This window comes from Pelodiscus sinensis, unplaced genomic scaffold, assembly GCF_049634645.1.
Source record: "Pelodiscus sinensis isolate JC-2024 unplaced genomic scaffold, ASM4963464v1 ctg34, whole genome shotgun sequence".
Lineage (NCBI taxonomy): Eukaryota > Metazoa > Chordata > Testudines > Trionychidae > Pelodiscus > Pelodiscus sinensis.
Window position 1 is genome coordinate 4,592,742 of NW_027465849.1, and position 19,732 is coordinate 4,612,473.

Below are 19,732 nucleotides of genomic sequence, written 5' to 3' on the forward strand. Positions count from 1 at the left end.
GGCAGTCACCCAATTCTATGGTCTGCTGTCTCTTGTGCCCACTAGCGCCAGGTGCCCTCCAACCACCACACTCTCCAAGCCTTCCCGGCACACACACAATGCCCAGATTTGCTGCTGTCCAAAGGGTATGCCAGCTTAGGTCCATGCTAGCCCTTAGCTCCACAACACCCAGCACTTAGATTTTTCTGTAGAGAAAGCTGGTCAGAGAATCATAGAGCTGGAAGAAACCTCAAGAGGTCATCAAGTCCAGCCCCCTGCCCAAGGCAGGACCAATCCCAACTAAATCAACCTGGCCAGGGCTTTGTCAAGCTGAGACTTAAACACCTCTAGGGATGGAGTCTCCACTACCTCCCTAGGTAACCCATTCCAGTGCTTCACCACTCTCTCAGTGAAATAGTTTTTCCTAATATCCAACCTGGATCTCTCTTACCACAACTTGAGACCATTGCTCCTTGTTCTGCCATCTGTCACCACTGAGAACAGCCTTTCTCCATCCTCTTTGGAACCTCCCTTCAGGAAGTTGAAGGCTGCTATTAAATCCCCCCTCACTCTTCGCTTCTGCAGACTAAACAGACCCAACTCCCTCAGCCTCTCCTCATAGGTCATATACTGCAGCCCCCTAATAATTTTGGTTGCCCTCCACTGGACCCTCTCCAGTGCGTCCATAGAACTGGACACAATACTCCAGATGTGGCCTCACCAGAGCTGAATAAAGGGGAATAATCACTTCTCTGGATCTGCTGGCAATGCTCCTCTTAATGCAACCTAATATGCCATTAGCCTTCTTGGCTACAAGGGCACACTGTTGACTCATACCCAGCTTCTCATCCACTGTAACCCCCAAGTCCTTTTCTTGAGCCCATTGCTCCTTGTTCTGCCATCCGTCATGACTGAGAACAGCCCTTTCTCCAGCCTCTTTGGAACCTCCTTTCATAAAGTTGAAGGCTGCTATCAAATCCCTCCTCACTCTTCGCTTCTGCAGTGTTCATCTAGCAACCAGAGCTTTGAACGGCAGTGAGCCGAAATGCAGGAACCCAAGGGAGTCTATGCCCGGTTGTGTATAAAATACAGTCATCGCACATCTTCTAGAGACCGACCTTGACTAACAAGATGCCCTCTTGTCTAATAAGTCCTGCTCCCCTCAGTGTTCTTCTCCCTATTGTTTTCAACCTGGTTTACTGAGCCCCTCCTTTCGTAAGATGAAGATTGTTTCTAGTTTGTTGTCCCCTGAAGTTTTATCATCTGTAAACCAGTCCCCTCCTGCCGGCTGTCCCTTTTACTTGTTCATTTTCTCCTAAAGTCCCTCCAACTTCTTCATTAGCAAATACACCCCAGTGTCAGACGTCCCAAGTTCAGCCAAGGAGAGAAATGTATCTGTGTCCTGCCGGGTGGAACCAATCTCTGGGTCTCCTAACTCTAACAACAAGACTTTGGAAATCCTGGTCTTGAGCTATGTACAGACCTCCTTACATAGTATCCCCATGTACATTTTACAAAAGCGATCACAGGCCGTGTGACACAGGGTTGTACTAGTGACCTCATGGGACTCTTTGTGGTAATCTAGTCTGTAAATACCATCCTTAGAATCCACTTGCACTGCTGGGCCTGCTCCTGCTGGCAGCAAGAGGGCGTTGGGCCACACTTCCCTATTCCCAGGTTGGAGGAGGGGACAGAACAACCATTTTAATTGCATTCCTGATGCTACAGACAAAGTTGAGGTGGAAAGGGTGGGGCAGAGCCAAGAGTGGATGTGGAGGGATGTGAACCAGGGAGGTTTCCTACTAAGCATTTGCAATTAGGGCTTCAATTCCACAACGCTTCCAAACAGGGCCGTCCCTACCAATACACAAAATAGGCAGCTGCGTAGGGCACTACAAAATGTGGGGTACCAATCTGCCCAGCTGGGCCATCTCTAAGTGGTGCAGGGTCCAGGACACCACCTCCTCCCACCCCGCTCCATCCCTGCTGTGAGCCTGCTGTGAGCCTGCTCAGCCTTACTCCACTGCTGCTTCCCTTAAGCCCTCGCCCCTGCTCTGTCCCCTCCCCTGAGCAACGCTGCTGGCAGATTAGCAGGGGACACCAGCAGCAGGGTTTGGGCCCGCCACCACTGCTTTGCTGACTCCCAGCTGTGTCGCTCTGCTTTCTGCTTCCTGTGAGTGTGGGGGGCTGTTCCACCCTTTCCCCCCAACCCCTCCCCTGAGTGATGTGGCTGGGAGCCGGGGGAGCAGAGTTGCCCTGCTTCCCACTGCTGCTGGTGAGTGCCGGGGCAAGCTTTACCCCTGCTGCCTGCCTGCCCCCTCACAGCTCCTTGAGTGCCTCCCCCAGGATGGGGTATAGGTACTCAGGCTTCGTAGGGTACCAGAAGTGCTAGGGTCGGTCTTGCCTCCAAAAGACGGCAGTGGTGGTGCCATGCCGGGGAGGGCCAGTCTCACAGGGGCACCCTCTCCTGAGACATGTTTCCCACATCACCACACTCCCTAGCATGGTGCTGGGGCATTGGGGGCAGCTATGACCCTGTGCGGGAGTGCACCCTAGCGAATCATCCTCCCAGCTTCTTTCTGTGCCTTGTTTTTTCCTACCCTCCTGATCTTTCCCAATCTCATGTGGCATTTCCGAGCCTTCTAGCTTCCACCCTCTCTCTGGCAAAAGTGCCTCTTTATTAGGCCCATCGGAACTTCCAAACTGGATCCGACCAGGGGTCTAGCTACCCCGGTATCCCATTTTGACCATCTGCCGGTCCCAACTGTGTCAGACGAAAGTGCAAGACACCCTTCTACTGGGCAATGATGCGATAGCCTGCCCAGAGGGGAAGGTAGAGATTGGGCAATTTCCTGAAGTGTGCGGGTTTAGCTCCTTTCCAAAGCACCTCTTTCAGATCAGTCTGGATAGTTTCATTATCTACACAAATATCCAGCCCCTGAGTTTGAACTATGCTTAGGTCTTGGCTTCAGTGGTGATGATAATCATGTGGCAGTGAGTTCCGCAGGCCAGTGGTGCCTTGTGTAATGATCTAGTCATCAGCTTTAAATATCACAACTCTTGAGTTAGAAGTCAGGGTGACGAGCAGCCCCTGATCGACCATCCTCTCTCTGTTCAGGTCTCCTTCCTAAGATACATGGAACCAGCCTTGTCAATCTCTCTTGTTCTGGATCTGTGCAGTGCCCATCACAATGGGGCCCTGAGCTATGGCTGGGGCTCCTCAGTACTATTGTAAGACACCTAACAGCAATAAAATTGTACTACGTCTGGCACAATGGTCTTGGGGGGAAGGTCGGGGGCCTCACTGCAGCTAGGAATGCCCCCCTCCAAAAAGACTGTGGCCAGCTGATTGGGATGGAGATCACCATACCATGTCTAATAAATATTAGTAATGGTACAGACTTGTGAGGCTCTCACTGGCTATCTACGTGTGTCACTCTGTGTGTCACTGCTCTGTTCTATGGCGTGACTTGAATGGAATGCAGTTAGCCCAAGCCAGACTGCCCCCTTGCTTTATATAATGCACAGTCGACTATCTTCTGCTCTTTCCCATCTGATTCCTTCTGCCATCTTACCATTTTGCTTTTTTCTGTTCCCTGCTGCGTATTTACTATTAGGTGTATTGTGGGAGCACTTTAATCTGCAACTGAGGTTTGGGGCTTCCCAGATACACAGAATCATAGAATACTAGGACTGGAAGGAACCTCGAGAGGTCATTGAGTCCAGTCCCCTGCTCTCATGGCAGGACCCAGCACCATCTAGACCATCCCTGATAGACATTTATCTAATCTACTCTTAAATATCTCCAGAGATATTCCACAACCTCCCTGGGCAATTTATTCCAGTGTTTAACTACCCTGACAGTTAGGAAGTTTTTCCTAATGTCCAACCTAAACCTCCCTTGCTGCAGGTTAAGCCCATTGCTTCTTGTTCTATCCTCAAAGGCCAGGAAGAACAAGTTTTCTCCCTCCTCCTTATGACACCCTTTTAGATACCTGAAAACAGCTACCATGTCCCCCCTCAATCTTCTCTTTTCTAAACTAAACAAACCCAATTTTTTCAGCCTTCCCTCATAGCTCATGTTCTCTAGACCTTTAATCATTCTTGTTGCTCTTCTCTGGACCTTCTCCAGTTTCTCCACGTCTTTCTTGATATGCGGTGCCCAGAACTGAACACAATACTCCAATTGAGGCCTAACTAGTGCAGAGTAGAGCGGAAGAATGACTCCTCGTGTCTTGCTCACAACACACCTGTTAATGCATCCCAGAATCATGTTTGCTTTTTTTGCAACAGCATCACACTGCTGACTCCTGTTCAGCTTGTGGTCCACTATAACCCCTAGATCCCTTTCTGCTGGACTCCTTCCTAGACAGTCGCTTCCCATTCTGTGCGTGTGAAACTGATTGTTCCTTCCTAAGTGAAGCACCTTGCATTTGTCTTTATTAAACTTCATCCTGTTTACCTCAGACCATTTCTCCTGTTTGTCCAGATCATTTTGAATTATGACCCTATCCTCCAGAGCAGTCGCAACCCCTCCTAGCTTGCTATCATCTGCAAACTTAATAAGCGTACTTTCTATGCCAATATCTAAATCGTTGATGAAGATATTGAACAGAGCTGGTCCCAAAAGAGACCCCTGTGGAACTCCACTTGTTATACCTTTCCAGCAGGACTGTGAACCATTAACAACTACTCTCTGAGTATGATTATCCAGCCAGTTATGCACCCACCTTATAGTAGCCTCATCTAAGTTGTATTTGCCTAGTTTATTGATAAGAATATCATGCGAGACCATATCAAACGCCTTACTAAAGTCTAGGTATACCACATCTACTGCTTCTTTCTTATCCACAAGACTCGTTATCCTATCAACGAAAGCTGTCAGATTGGTTTGTCATGATTTGTTCTTTACAAATCCATGCTAGCTGTTCTCCAGAGACTGAGATCAGGGCCCCGTTGAGCCGGGGGCTGCCTAGACACACAGAGACTGAGATCAGGGCCCTGTTGGACCAGGTGCTGCCCAGACACACAGTGACTGAGATCAGGGCCCTGTTGGACCAGGCGCTGCCCAGATACACACTGACCGAGATTAAGGCTCTGTTTGGCTGGGCTCTCCTCAAACACACAGTAATCAAGATAGGGGCCCTGTCAGACTGAGTGGTGCCCAGACACACTGTGACCAAGATCAGGGAGGGCCCCATTGTGCTGGTACTACACAGATCCAGAATGGGAACTAGTCCTTGCCCTGAGGCGCTCACAGTTGAAATAAGACAGAGGGGAAGGATTATCCTCCCAGTTTTACAGAAGGGAAACCGAGGCACTGAGGTATTGTTAGAGACAACTATGACCATCTAGTCCAGTGTCCTGCACTAGTCTGTTCCACTGAGACTGACTCTACACATAGATTTTGTCCCAGTGCGACAATGCTAGTAGGGGTAAGATTTGTTTTTTAAACTGAGGTAGTTATCCCGCATCAATCCACAAAGTGGCTCAGTTATAGCAGGATAAATATGCCGTATACCAGTTCCCTTTCCTGTTTGGGTACAAGCATCTCTATCTCAGTAACATTGCATCCACTCTTGGGGGGGATGTACAGGCTCATTTATTTATTAGGTGTATTATGCTAGCATGTAAGAGCTTCAGTCAGGGAGAATGCTTTGGAAGACTTCTGAGGGAAGGGATCAGAAGGAGACCTCATCGACCGGAAGATATGGGATGCATGGTCCGAGGAATGGGGGTTCCACAACCACCACTCCCAAGAGGAGACTGGTGGTGGTGGTCAGGGACTCCCTCCTAAGGGGGACAGAGTCATCCATCTGCCATCCAGACTGGGAAACTCGAAAAGTATGCTGCTTGCCTGGTGCTAGAATTCAGTATGTGCTTCCAAGACTGATCAAGCCCTCGGACCCACTACCCCTTCCTACTTAGCCATGTAGGACCCAACAATACTGCCAAGAATGACCTTGAGCGGGTCACTGCAGCTTATGTGGCACTGGGAAGAAGGATCAAAAAGTTTTTGGCACAAGTCATGTTCTTGTCCATCCTCCCTTTTGAAGGAAAAGGCCCAGGTAGGGATCATCAAATTTTCAAAGTAAATGCGTGGTTGCGCAGGTGGTGTTGGAGAAAGGGCTTTCTTCAACCATGGGATGCTGTTCCAACACAAGGATTGCTAGGAAGAAATGGGATCCACCTAACGAAGAGAGAGAAGAGCATCTTCATGGGCAGGCTTGCAAACTTAGTGAGGAGGGCTTTAAACTAGGTTTGTTGGGGGACCTAAGCCCTGAGGTAAGTGGGATACTGGGAAGAAACACAATGAGAAAGGTGCAACAGAGGAGGACCTTGATCTGTACTGAGAAAGGAGGGAAAATCAGTTATCTAAGGTATCTGTACACGAGTGCAAGAAGCCTGGAAAACAAGCAGGAAGAGTTGGAAGTCCTGACACAGTCAAAGAACTATGATTTAATTGGAATAATGGAGACTTGGTGGGATGACTTATATGATTGGAGCACTGTCATGCAAGGGTATAAACTGTTCTGGAAGGACAGGCGGGGGAGAAAAGGTGGAGGAGTTGCACTGTATGTATGAAAGCAGTATGATTGCTAGAGCGCCAGTATAAAGTGGGACAAAAGCCTATTGAGAGTCTTTGGGTTAAGTGTCTTTGGGAAAAGTGATGGTGTAGTGCAGTGTTTCTCAACCTCTTTTTATAAAGTACCCCTTTTAAAAAAAAATTATAAGTACCCCATGTTAAAAAAAAAAAGTATCCCCAGTACCTATAGTTTTCAGACACACAATTTTTTTTTCTACCATTGCAACACATTTGTTTAAATAACTTAATTGTAGTTGGGCAGGCAATGACATTTTTGGGTGTAAAAAGTACAAAATAATGAAGCGCTGTAAAACTTAAAACAAAAATTCAGTTTTCTCCAAATTTCATTTGTGTTGACGTACCCCCCAGACTTCTCTCGAGCACCCCTAAAGGTACTTGTACCACTTGTTGAGAAACACTGATGTAGTGGGTGTCTGCTAGGGTATGTCTAGACTACATGGCTCCGTCGATGGAGCCATGTAGATGAATTTACTAGACATAGCAAAATGAAGTGGCGATTTAAATAATCACCGCTTCATTTACATCAAAATGGCCACCGTGCTGTGCCGACGATCAGCTGATCGGCACAGCGGGGCAGTCTGGACGCTCCGCGGTCAACAAGGGAAGCCTTTGTCGACCGCTCCGTTATGCCTCTGGAGGCATTTACTGGAGAGGTCGACAAAGGCTTCCCTTGTTGACCACGGAGCATCCAGACTGCCCCGCTGTGCCGATCAGCTGATCGTCAGCACAGCGCGGTGGCCATTTTGATGTAAATGAAGTGACAATTATTTAAATCGCCACTTCATTTTGCTATGTCTAGTCAACTCATCTACACGGCTCCATCGACGGAGCCATGTAGTCTAGACATACCCCTACAGACCACCAGATCTGGTGGACGAGGAAGACGAGGCTTTCTTAAGACAACTAACAGAACTTTCCAGATCACAGGCTGTGGTTCTCATAGGGGGTCTTCAATCGCACTGACATCTGCTGGGGGACCAATACAGCAGTACAAGACAATTCAGAAAGCTTCTGGAGAACAATGGGGACAACTTCTTGGCAAAAATGCGGAATAAAGCAACCAGGGGCCATGCCCAGCTTGACCTGCTGCTCATAAACAAGGAGGCGCTAGTAGGGGAAGTAGATGTGGGTGGCAACCTGGGTAGCAGTGATCATGTGATTGTCAAGTTCAGGATCCTGACCTAAGGAGGAAAGGAGAGCAGCAAAATACAGACCCTGGACTTCAGAAAAGAAGCCTTTGAGTCCCTCAGAGAACTGATGGGCAGGATCCCCTGGGATGTAACATGAAGGGGAAAGGAGTCCAGGAGAGCTGGCTAAATTTTAAAGAAACGTTATTGAAAGTGCAGGAACAAACCATCCCAATGTGCAGTAAGAAACGCAAATATAGTAGGTGGCCAGCTTGGCTTAACAGCGAAATCTTTGGAGAGCTTAAACACAAAAAGGATGCTTACAAGAAATGGAAATGTGGACTTGGGAAGGAGTTGGGCAGTCCTCAGTGGAGAAAGAACAAGTTAAGAACTATTTAGAAAAGCTGGACATATACAAATCCATGGGGCCGGATCTAATGCAATCCGAGGGTGTGGAGGGAGTTGGCCAATTCGATTGCAAAGCCATTGGCCGTTATCTTTGAAAACTTGTGGCAATTGGGGGAGGTCCCAGATAATTGGAAATAGGCAAATGTAATGCCCGTCTTTAGAAAAGAGAAGACGGAGACTCCATGGAACTACAGACCGGTCAGCCTCACCTCAGTCCCCAGAAAAATCATGGAGGGAAACCTCAAAGAATCCATCTTGAAGCACTTGGAAGAGGGGCAAGTGATCAGGGATAGTCAACATGGATTCACAAAGAGCAAGTCATGTCTGGCCAACATGATTAGCTTCTATGATGAGGTAACTGACTCTGTGGACATGGGGAAGGTGGTGGATGTGATATACCTTGATTTTAGCAAAGTTTTTGATACGGTCTCCCACAGTATTCTTGCCAGCGAATTAAGGAAGTATGGATTGGATAAATGGACTGTAAAATGGAAGAAAGCTGGCTAGATCAGCGGAGTGTCCCAGGGATCAGTTCTTGGACCAGTTTTGTTCAACATCTTTATTAATGCCCTGGATGAGAGGCTGAATTGCACCCTCAGCAAGTTTGCAGATGACACTAAGCTAGTGGGAGAGATAGATACATTGAAGGGTAAGGCTAAGGTCCAGAGTGACCTAGACAAATTGGAGGATTGGGCTTAAAGAAATATGATGAGGTTCAAAAAGGACAAGTGCAGAGTCCTGCACTTGGGACGGAAGAATTCCAAGCACTGTTGCAGGCTGGGGACTGACTAGCTAAGTAGCAGTTCTGTACAAAAGGACTTGGGGATTACAGTGGATGATAAGCTAATGGCCTTAGGGGTGCATTAGGAGGAGCATTGCCAGCAGATCTAGGAAAGTGATTATTCCCCTTTGTTTGGCACTGCCTAAATCACATCTGGAATATTGCATCCAGTTCTGGGTCCCCCAATACAGAAGGGATCTGGACACATTTTAGGAAGTCCAACTGAGGGTGACAAAAATGATTAGGAGGCTGGAGCACATGACTTATGAGGAGAGGCTGAGGGATTTGGGCTTATTTAGTCTACAGAAGAAAAGAGTGAGGAGGGCCTTTAACTTCCAGTAGCAGCCTTTAACTTCCAGTAGTAGGGTCCAAAGAGGATGGAGAGAGGCTGTTCTTGGTGGTGACAGATGACAAAACAAGGAGCAATAGTTTCAAGTTGCAGTGGGAGAAGTCTAGGTTGGAAAATCTGTTTCCCTTGAAGGGTGGTGAAGCACTGGAATGAGTTTCCTAGGAAGGGGGTGGAATCTCCATCCCTAGAGGTTTTTATGTCCCAGCTTGACAAAGCCCTGGCTGGGTTGATTTAGTTGGAATTGGTCCTGCTTTTAAAAGGGGGTTGGAGTCGATGCCTCCTGAGGTCTCTTCCTACCCTGTGATGAACCTATTACGGCAGACACTGTAGATTTCACTGCTATTAGGTGTATTATGGTAGTGTTTATGCAACCCAGGCATGGAACAGGACCTCACTGTGCTAGGGGCTGTACTTTTGTATTGCTATTAGGTGTATTAGGCCTAGGCCCATCCCCTCTGCTGTCATGTACCAAGCCCCCATCGTACCCAGCCCTGTGCTAAAGCAGAACAAAGAGCCAGCCCCTTGCTTAGGAGTGAGAGTAATACCATTTTTGTGCATTGACAAAGCTTTAAGGCTCTCTGATGCTCAAAGGCACTTAATTCCCATGCAGGGCCACTGACGGGGTGGCAAAGAGGGTCCATTGCCCTAGGGCCTAGGGCTCAAGGCCGCTGCTACTGCTGCCGTGGTAGCGGGAACCCCAAGCCCTTTCAATTGTTGCTGGAGCCCCACACGGTGCAGTCTGGGCAGCACTGAGAGCAGGGTGGGGGAGCTGTGGCATGGACCAGATGGTATCGAGGGATGGCTGCATTTTAGCCCTGCCCCTTCCCCCAGGCCCCGGCCCTTCTAGGATCCTGAAGCAAAGGTGTCCCCCCCCCATATCCCATACTAGGTTGGACCAAAGGTCCATCAAGTCCAGTATCCCATCTTCCAATGGTGGCCAATGCCAGGGGTCCCAGAGAGAATGAGCAGAACAGGGAATCACCAAGGCTACGTGTACACTGCAGGCTTCTTGCGCAAGAAACCTTTTGCGCTGGCGTTTTTGCACAAAAACGTCTTGCGCAAGAGCACGTCCACACCTCAAAGCGCATCGCAAAAGGCATGTTCTTTTGCACAAGGGAGCGTCCACACTGCCTGGACGCTCTTACACAAGAAAGCTCTGAGGGCCATTCTGTGCTTTTTCCCACAGGGGTTTCTTGTGCAAGAAACCCCTCTGGAGCATCCACACTTGCCTTTTTGCTCAATAGCTGTAGTGCAAAAGGGAGTTATGCCTCGTAGAAGGAGGCTTACCTACACCGGCAAAAGCCCTCTGTTCTGTTTTACTGCTGATTTACTTGTGCAAAAGTGCATTTGAGGTGTGAAAGCTCCGCAGGTTTTTGCACAAAACCAGCCATGTTTGTGCAAAAACCTTGCAGTGTAGACATAGCCCAAGCGATTACTCTGTCAACCATGGCAAACAGAGGCTGGGGACACCATCCCTGCCCATCCTGCCTCATAGCCATTGATGGACCTGTCTTCCAAGAATGTATCTAGCTCCTTTTTGAAGAAGTCTGTTGCCAGCCCAGCTCTGCCATGACTGCCCCCATAGTGTAGACAAGCCCCAAGACTCAGCACAGCATCCTCCCTGTAAGGCCAGCTTTCTGGTCCCAGCCAGGAGCTGGTTTTTGGGGTGGCACAGGCTTCGTAGCCCTTGCCCGCGTTAGGTATCTGGGTCCCATTGCAATTTGTGGCTGGTCCTCCTGGCCTTCTCTGCTGCCCCCCTGCGAGTGGTTAAAGATTTAATCTGGAACCTGCTGCTTTCTGTCTCTCGCCTTCCCCCTGTCCCCAGGATCTGGAGAATGACTATAAGTGCACCTGCCCCCAGGGCTTCTACGGGAAGAACTGTGAGGTCAGCGCCATGACTTGTGCCGACGGGCCTTGCTTCAATGGAGGGACCTGTGCCGAGAAGCCCACAGGAGGCTACACCTGCCACTGCCCCCTGGGCTACCACGGCTCCAACTGCGAGAAGAAGATTGACCGGTGCACAAATAACCCCTGTCTGAACAGTAAGGCCATGCCGGTTTCCTTTCCAGGGCTGGGGGAGAGGGGTGAAGGCAGCACGCAGGCCTGGACGGGAGAGGGGGATGCCTGTGTTGCTGGGCCATCCTGCTCTCTTTTTCCTCAGCAGCGACAGAAAGTCAGTGGCTGGTTCTCACCTCATTTAGCAAGGGCCCAGCTGTTTGAATCGCAAGAGGCACTGCTGGGTGGGTTTTGCAGCTGGTAGCTGGAGAAGTCCATGTCTGAAAGGGGAGGAAGCAGGCTGGAATCTCTACACCCGCCCCGAGGTTTCCCAGAAACCCCCTGAATGGAGCAGTGCAGATACCTTGTGTGCAGATCCCCAAAACTTTAGACTATGACAATACCCAATGCAGAGGCAGGGTGGCCTCTGAGTTAAAGCAGCTGGGGGTTGGGGTTCAACTGGCCACTCTGCCATTGATTTCCTGTGTGACATGAGCTTGTACTTAGACCATGCATCAGTGTCCTCACCTGTAAAATGGGGTAATAATTAGGGCTGTCAAGTGATTAAAATTTAATCACAATTGTGCAATTTTAATTGCAATTGATTGCACAATTTAAAAATGAAGCTTAGTTAATTGCGCTGTTAAGCAATAAGGGTATGTCTACACTACCACCCTAGTGCGAACTAGGGTGGTCAATGTAGGCAACCGAAGTTGCAAATGAAGCCTGGGATTTGAATTTCCCGGGCTTCATTTGCATCTCGCCGGGCGCCGCCATTTTTAAATCCCGGCTAGTTCGGACTCCGTGCCCGCGGCTACACGCGGCACAGACTAGGTAGTTCGGATTAGGCTTCCTATTCCGAACTACCTGTACTCCTTGTGGAACGAGTCCGTGCCGCGTGTAGCCGCGGGCATGGAGTCCGAACTAGCCGGGATTTAAAAATGGCGGCGCCCGGCAAGATGCAAATGAAGCCCGGGAAATTCAAATCCTGGGCTTCATTTGCAACTTCGGTTGCCTACATTAACCACCCTAGTTCGAACTAGTGTGGTATTTTAGACATACCCTAATAGAGTACCATTTATTCACATATTTTGGATGTTTCCTACGTTTTCAAATATACTGATTACAATTGCAACACAGGCAAGGAGTGGACCAGGATCACTTTATATTTATTTTGGTTACAAATATTTGCACTGTAAAAAACAAAAGAAATTGTATTTTTCAGTTCACCAAAAACAAGTACTGTCAAGCAATCTCCTTAGCATGAAAGTTGAACTTACGAATATAGAATTATGTAAAAAACCCCAACAACCCTGCATTCGGAAACAAAACAATGTAAAACTTTCTATTCGAAAGTCATAGGAACATAAGAACGGCCACACTGATCCCCAAAGGTCCATCTAGCCCAGTATCTTGTCTTCCGACAGTGGCCAGTGCCAGGTGCTGCAGAGGGAATGAACAGAACAGGGCATCACATCAAGGGATCCTTCCTTTGTCGCCCATTCCCAGCTTCTGACAAACAGAGACTAGGGATGATCTGGATCGTGCTTGGTCCTGCCGTGAAGGCAGGGCAGGAGCGGCCTGAGGCCAGCTGCGGCAGCTGGCGCCCCAGGCAGAAGGTGCGATTGGCGCCCCCACCTACACGGCCATCCATGGCCGTGATGTCATCATCGGGTGCCCGGGCCGGTAGCGCCCTAGGCAACTGCCTAGTTTGCCTAGCCTCACGGGCCGCCCCTGAGACAAGGGACTAGACTTGATGATCTCTCAAGGTCCCGTCCAGTTCTAGTGTTCTATGATTCTATCCCTGCCTATTCTGTTTAACAGACATTGATGAATTTATCCGGCTCTTTTTTGAGCCCTGTTACAGACCTGGCCTTCACACCATCCTCTGGCAAGGAGTTCCACAGGTTGACTATGCATTGTGTGAAGAAATACTTCCTTTTATTTGTTTTAAACCTGCTGCCTATTATTTTAATTTGGTGACCCCTAGTTCTCATGTTATGAGAAGGACTAAATAGCACTTTATCTACTTTCTCTACATCAGTCATGATTTTATAGATCTCAATCATATTCCCCCTTACTCTTCTCTTTTCTAAGCTGAAAACTCCCAGTCTTATTATCTCTCCTCATAGAGAAGCCTTTCCATACCCCTCATCATTTTGGTGCCCTTTTCTGAACCTTTTCCAATCCAATATATTCACTCAGTCCTACTTCATGTTCAGCCAGTCGCTCAGACAAACTAATTTGGTGACGATTTGCAGGAGATAGTGCTGCCCGTATCTTATTTACAATGTCACCGAGGGAGATGTTCACATGGCACTGTTTAGCTGGTATTCAAAAATATTTACACACCAGATTCACTAAAGATTCAATGTCATTTCATGCTTAAACAACCTTTCCAGAGGACACACATCCATACTGATGACGGGATCTTCTAGATAACAATCTAAAGCAGAGCGGACCAACGCATGTTCATTTTCATCATCGGAATCAGATGCCCCCAGCAGAAGGTTAATTTTCTTTTTTAGTAGTTCAAGTTCTATAGTCTCCACATCAGAGTGTTGCTCTTTTAAGACTTCTGAAAGCATGTTCCACACCTCCTCTCTCTCAGATTTTGGAAGGCACTTCAGATTTTTAAACCTTAAGTCGAATGCTGCAGCTATTTTTAGAAATCTCACATTGGTACCTTCTTTGTATTTTGTCAGATCTGCTGTGAAAGTGTTTTTAAAAAGAGCATGTGTTGGGTCATCATCCAAGACAGCTATAATATGGAACATATGGCAGAATGCAGGTAAAACAGAGCAGGAAGCACAGAATTCTCCCCCAAGGAGTTCAGTCACAAATTTAATTAACAAATTTTTTTAACAAGGATCATCAGCATGGAAGCATGTCCTCTGGAATGGTGGCCAAAGCATGAAGTGGCATATGGATGTTTAGCATATCAGGCATGTGTGAACCTTGTAATGCTGGTTACAAAAGTGCCATGCAAATACCTGCTCTCACTTTCAGGTGACGTTGGTAAACTAGAAGTGACCAACCTTATTTCCTGCAAAGTATAAACAAACCTGTTTGCCTGAGTGACTCCCTGAGCAAGAAGTAGGAGTGAGTGGACTTGTAGGCTTTAAAGTTTTTACATTAGTTTATTTTTGAGAGCAGTTATGTAACAAAAAAATTCCACATTTGTAAGTTGCGCTTTCACCATAAAGAGATTGCACTACAGTACTTGCATGAAGTGAATTGACAAATACTATTTCTTTTGTTTATCATTTTACAGTGCAAATATTTGTAATAAAAATAATAAAGTGAGCACTATACACTCTGTATTCTGTGTTGCAGTAGACATTAATATATTTGAAAAGGTAGAAAACATCCAAAAATATTTAGGAAATTTCAGTTGGCACTCTGTTTAATAGTGTGATTAATCAAAATTTTAAAAATCACAATTTTTTGAGTTAATAGTGTGAGTTAACTGTGATTAATTGACAGCCTTAGTAATAACCCTTCCATTGTCTATTTAAGGTACGTCTAGACTACATGCCTCTGGTAACAGAGGCATGTAGATTAGACTATCCGGCATAGGAAAATGAAGCGGCGATTTAAATAATCGCCGCTTCATTTAAATTTAAATGGCTGCCACGCTGAGCCGATCAGCTGTATGTCGGCTAAGTGCTGTAGTCTGGACGCTCTGCGGTTGACATCAAAGGCATTTGTCCACCTTCCAGGTATGCTTCCTCCCAGGAGACATACCTGGGAGGTCAACAAATGCCTTTGATATCAACCGCAGAGCGTCCAGACTACCGCGATGAGCCGACAAACCGCTGATCGGCTCAGCGCGGCAGCCATTTGAATTTAAATGAAGCGGCGATTATTTAAATCGCCGCTTCATTTTCCTATGCCGGGTAGTCTAATCTACATGCCTCTGGCGACAGAGGCATGTAGTCTAGACGTACCCTTCGATTGCAAACCCTTAGGGGCATGGCCTTGTACTCACAGAGAACTGTTCTGGAATAAGGCAGGGTGTAGATTTGAAGCGGGTGAAACTTATTCTGAAGTAGCTCGCCATGTTGATGCTCTTAATTTTGAAGTGGGTTAAGTGAGGGCAGAGGGGAACTCAAATGCCAGAAAGAGAGAGGCCTTCTGCGGTGCTAGGCTGAACAGCTGTCTGGTCAGTGTCTCTACAGCAGGGGTTCTGAAAAATTCATTGTAACAAGGGGCATGAGGGGCCCTAAATGCCATGAGTGGGAGGGGCTGGCCAAAGCCAACAGGGGAACTAACGGGGGTGGGAGGTGTTGGTGCCCATAGCAGGAGTCCAGCCCCACTCTCACTGGCAGCAGGAGAGGAAGCAGAGGAAGGCAACCCCGCTGCTCTGCTTCCCGGCTGTGCCACTCTGGGGGAAGGGGGCAGGAGCATCCCATATTACCTGGTGGGAACAAAGCAGTGGGGCTTCCATGCTCCACTTTTTCCCTGCAGCTGCTGATGATTGCAGGGGGCATTGGGGGAAGAGGTGGGGTGGGGAAAGGGTGGAGTAAGGGGGGGGGGAGAGGTGGGGCCTAGGCAGAGGGAGTTGTCCCAGCACTTCCCTGGAGTCGGTGAGGTCATATGGTCCCCTGGGTCCTCCCAGACATTTGCTTCTAATTGCACCGACCCTCTTCCACCAACAAAAATTGCTCCATGACCTCAGGAGGGGGACCGAAGCCTGAGTCCGTCAGAGGGGCCAAAGCCCCGCACGAGGGACCTGTAACCTGAGCCCCACTGTGCAGGTCTTTGGCTTTGGCCCTCGGTGATGGGGCTCAGGCTTCAGCTTCAGCACTCAGCAGTGGGGCATGGGCTTCGTCTGTGCTCCAGCAGGTCTAACATCAGCCCTGGCAACCCCATTCAGATGGGGTTGTGAGCCACTTTGGGGTCCTGACCTGACCTGAGAGCCACTGCTCTACTTACACTCCTCGTGTCCGACACAAGGGAGCTGTGACGTGGTATAACGTGGGGTACACAAGGCCACTCAGACTCTTGAAAGGGGGACAGGAGTCTGGAAAGGGGGAGGACCCGTGGGCACAGTGCACTGAGGTGGCTGGTTTTTTTTCCTGCACGTGCTCCCCGAAAAAGGGGGAAGTGAAGTTCAGAAAAGAAACAAACAACAGTGCTGTTTGGGGGGATCTTTCATTTTTTCTTTTCCCTTCTCCACCACCCCAAAAAGGTGAGGGGGAGGGGCGCCCCAAGGCTACCCAGAATATCTTGCACTTTGATTCATTGAAAAATCGGAAAGATGGAACATTACGAACGGCTTATCATGATCCACCCCACTCTCCCAGGTACCTGATGTGTCTTTTCTGATGCCACATTAGGAGCTCTCGTGAGAGGACTGAATTTTATGCTGTCTACACAGCACTTGCCACAATGGAGCCTGGTCCAGGGAGCGGGGCTACTGGGAGGAGGGTCGGGCTTAGTACTACCGTAATACCCTTAATATCAATAAAAATGTACAGTGTATAGTGCAATGAGGTCATGGCCCATGACTGGGTGTCCTAGATTCTACCATAATACACCTAATCACAATAGCAATGTACAGTACATAGCACAATGGGGTTCTGGTCCATGTCTAGGATGCCAAGGGGTTACTGTAATACACCTAATAGCAATAAAATGTTCTACACCTGGTAGCATTTAGTCCTGGTCCATGCCGATGTCCAGGACTAAACTAGTTCCCAGTTGCTACTGTAATAGCAATAATTACAACAAAAATGTACAGCAGCCACCACAATAGGGCTCTGAGCCGTGATGGGTTCATAAGTGCTACTGTACTACACCTAATAGCCATACAAATGTACAGCCTTTGTCACAATGGGGACCCTCCCATTATAGAAACAACAGTCTTATGCCACAGGCTAGAGAAGAGGCTGCATGGTAGCACACTGGCCCGAGCCTCTGGAGGTCTCGGTTCTGTTCCTAGTTCTGCCATTGCTTTGCTGTGTGACCTGGGGCAAAACTTGCTTCCTGTCTCAGTTTTCCCTCCCGCACTTTCAGAGAATCCAAGGCCAGAAGGCACCATTGTAACAATCTGTCACTGACCTCTTCTATAATCCTGGCCCTGGAACTGCCCTGGATCATCAATTCAGGTTTGAATTAGAGCAGATCTTCTAGGGGGGAAATAAAACCCCAGTCTTGGTAGGTGTGTCAGATCACAAGTTCTTCGCGGCAGGGCCTTTCTCTCTGTACAGTGTCCAGCAGCTGGTGCGGTGCTGCTGCTAATAGACCGAAGCGGAACAAAAGAATTGTTCCAAAAGCTGGCACTAGCCTTCTGAAAGGGAGAGCTCAAGGAGGGCAAGAAAACTCGCCAAAGGGCCCTGATCAGACAGGAAGCTGCTTACACAGATGGAAAAGGGTCACAAGAAGCAAGTAAATTGTGCATGAAAGAGATCACTCTGGGAACTGATAGCCAGTTGGGCTCTTCCTGCCTCTGGTAAGGTAAGGATCCAACAAGTCCATTTGTGCCTGAGGATGGGGGGAGAAGAGGGGGGAAACTGCCCAGGACCTGGTGGTATAAAAGGGCCCAGAGCTCTTGGCTGACACCCTGGGTCCTTTAAATCGCTGCCAGAGCTCCATGCAGCAGAGTCTGGGCAGCACTGTACAGCCCCAGCCCCACCCCTTCTGGGGTTGCGGAGCAAGGGTCCCCCTCGCCTTGCGTAGGGGCCTGGAAAGTCTATCGGCCCCTTTGCCCTCACTTGCATACTCACTCACAGGAGACTGCTGCAGGTCTGGTACAGAAGGATGCTGGTAAATTACAGAGGGTCAGAGAAGAGTCAGGAGAATGATCAAGTGACTGGGAAACTTGCCTTGTAGTGAGAGACTTTTTCGCTTACAAAGAGACGTTTAATAGAAGACTTGATCCCAGGCTATCAATAATGTGATCTTGGGCTCTTCAGCCTAGCAGAGAAAGGTCTAACATGATCTGGTGGCTGGGAGCTGAAGCTGGACAAATTCAGGGTGAAAAAGGCAACATCCAAAAGCAATTAACCATTGGAACAACTTGCCGAGGAGGGCGGTGGATCTTTCATTGCTGGGAACTTTAAATCAAGGCTTGTGTTTTAAACCATCTGCTCTAGTTCAAACAGGAATTAATTCAGCGAGGTCCCATGGCCTGTGCTGTACAGGAGGGCTGGACTAGATGGTCATGATGATCCTTTGGAAGGCTAAGAACCTATGACACAATTTTTGGAAGGGGGCCACTTTGTAAATTTCTGAAGTGGTTACAGGCGGGGCCTCAGGTGGAAGGGGTGAGGCCAGGAGACTTGGAGTGCTCCCTTGCCCACAGACCCTGATTGGCCTGCGGGTGAGGGAGCACATGAAGTCTTTGTCCCCCGCCCTGCTTTGAACAGCTGATGGTTCCCTCTAGGTGCCTGTGCCCCTGGCGGTGTGAGGAGACTTCCTGCTCCCAGGCCAATCAGGGGGCACACTTCTCCCCCCCCCCAAGAAAGGAAGGAAGGAAAGAAGGAAGAAAGAAAGAACACAGCAGGAGGGGGTCTGAAGGGAGGCTCTTCCCTTAGTTTGGGAGGCACCTTGCCTCCTCTCCCCTCAGCGCGCCTCCCAGCCACTCAGAAGGGCCTGGGGGCCGGGGAGCAGACATAGTCTCTGGCTCTCCTGCCTGGCCCCACCAGGGGCATGCAGTTCCCACTGGTGCTGCCCACCCCTGGTGGGGGGAGGAAACTTCACATGCTCCCCCTGCCCCCGGCCAATCAGGGGTAGGGGAGTGCGCAAAATCTCTTGCTCCCTGCCCCACCCTGCCAGGGATGCGCAATTCCCTCCTGGCAAGGCGGGGCGGGTAGCTCTCCCCGTGGCCAGTCCAATCAGGAGCCAGGGGCGAGGGGAAAGTCTCCTCCCGCCGCCAGTGGTGCATGGTTCCCGCTGGTGTCGTGTGCTCCCCCATCCCCAGGTCTTGATTGGCCTAGGGGTGGGGGAGTGGCAGGCCGGCCACAGGCCGGATCCGTCTGCGTGGCGAGCACGAGGCCCCTTTGCCCACCCCTGCCCTATGAATAAGAAGCACTGTCATAGAATTTTATCCCCTGGGATGGGGGCGTGGCCAGGAATTCTCTCCTAGGGGAATTAGAGCAGTCTTGGGACCACTGTATCTTCTGCTGAGGATCAGTCAGCCTGGGACCAGGGGGTGGGTTGCAGATGGGGCAGCATCTGGCCGTTCTTCTCCTTTTCCTTCTGTGCTGTGCTCAAATGCAGCCCCGTGTCAGGGCTCAGTGCCTTCCGATTCTGCTTTCACATACACACAGGTGTTGCTCTGGGGTAGCCAGGAGCAGCATTTTGCCCCTGTGGTGGGCTTAACCGTTCCTTTGATGGTGGTGCTGATGGTGAGATGAAGATTCATGAGCTGGGCTCAATCCTGCTACCAGCAATGAGAAATAGCAAAACCAGAGAGGTTGCTCGGGGGTGGGGAGACCCAAGCTGGGGCCCAAATCTGTGTGGTTACACCAGTACAAATA

General features: G+C 49.1%; 1 protein-coding gene across 3 annotated transcripts in view; it reads left to right on the top strand.

Annotated features, from left to right (window-relative positions):
- The window catches only part of DLL3 (delta like canonical Notch ligand 3), a 329,262-nt gene that overhangs the window by 62,724 nt on the left and 246,806 nt on the right, over nt 1–19,732 (top strand). For all 3 annotated transcript variants that reach the window (XM_075915298.1, XM_075915296.1, XM_075915297.1), the window contains exon 6: nt 11,077–11,293. In XM_075915298.1, the coding sequence (XP_075771413.1) occupies nt 11,077–11,293 (217 nt within the window). The remainder of the gene's footprint in view (nt 1–11,076; nt 11,294–19,732) is intronic.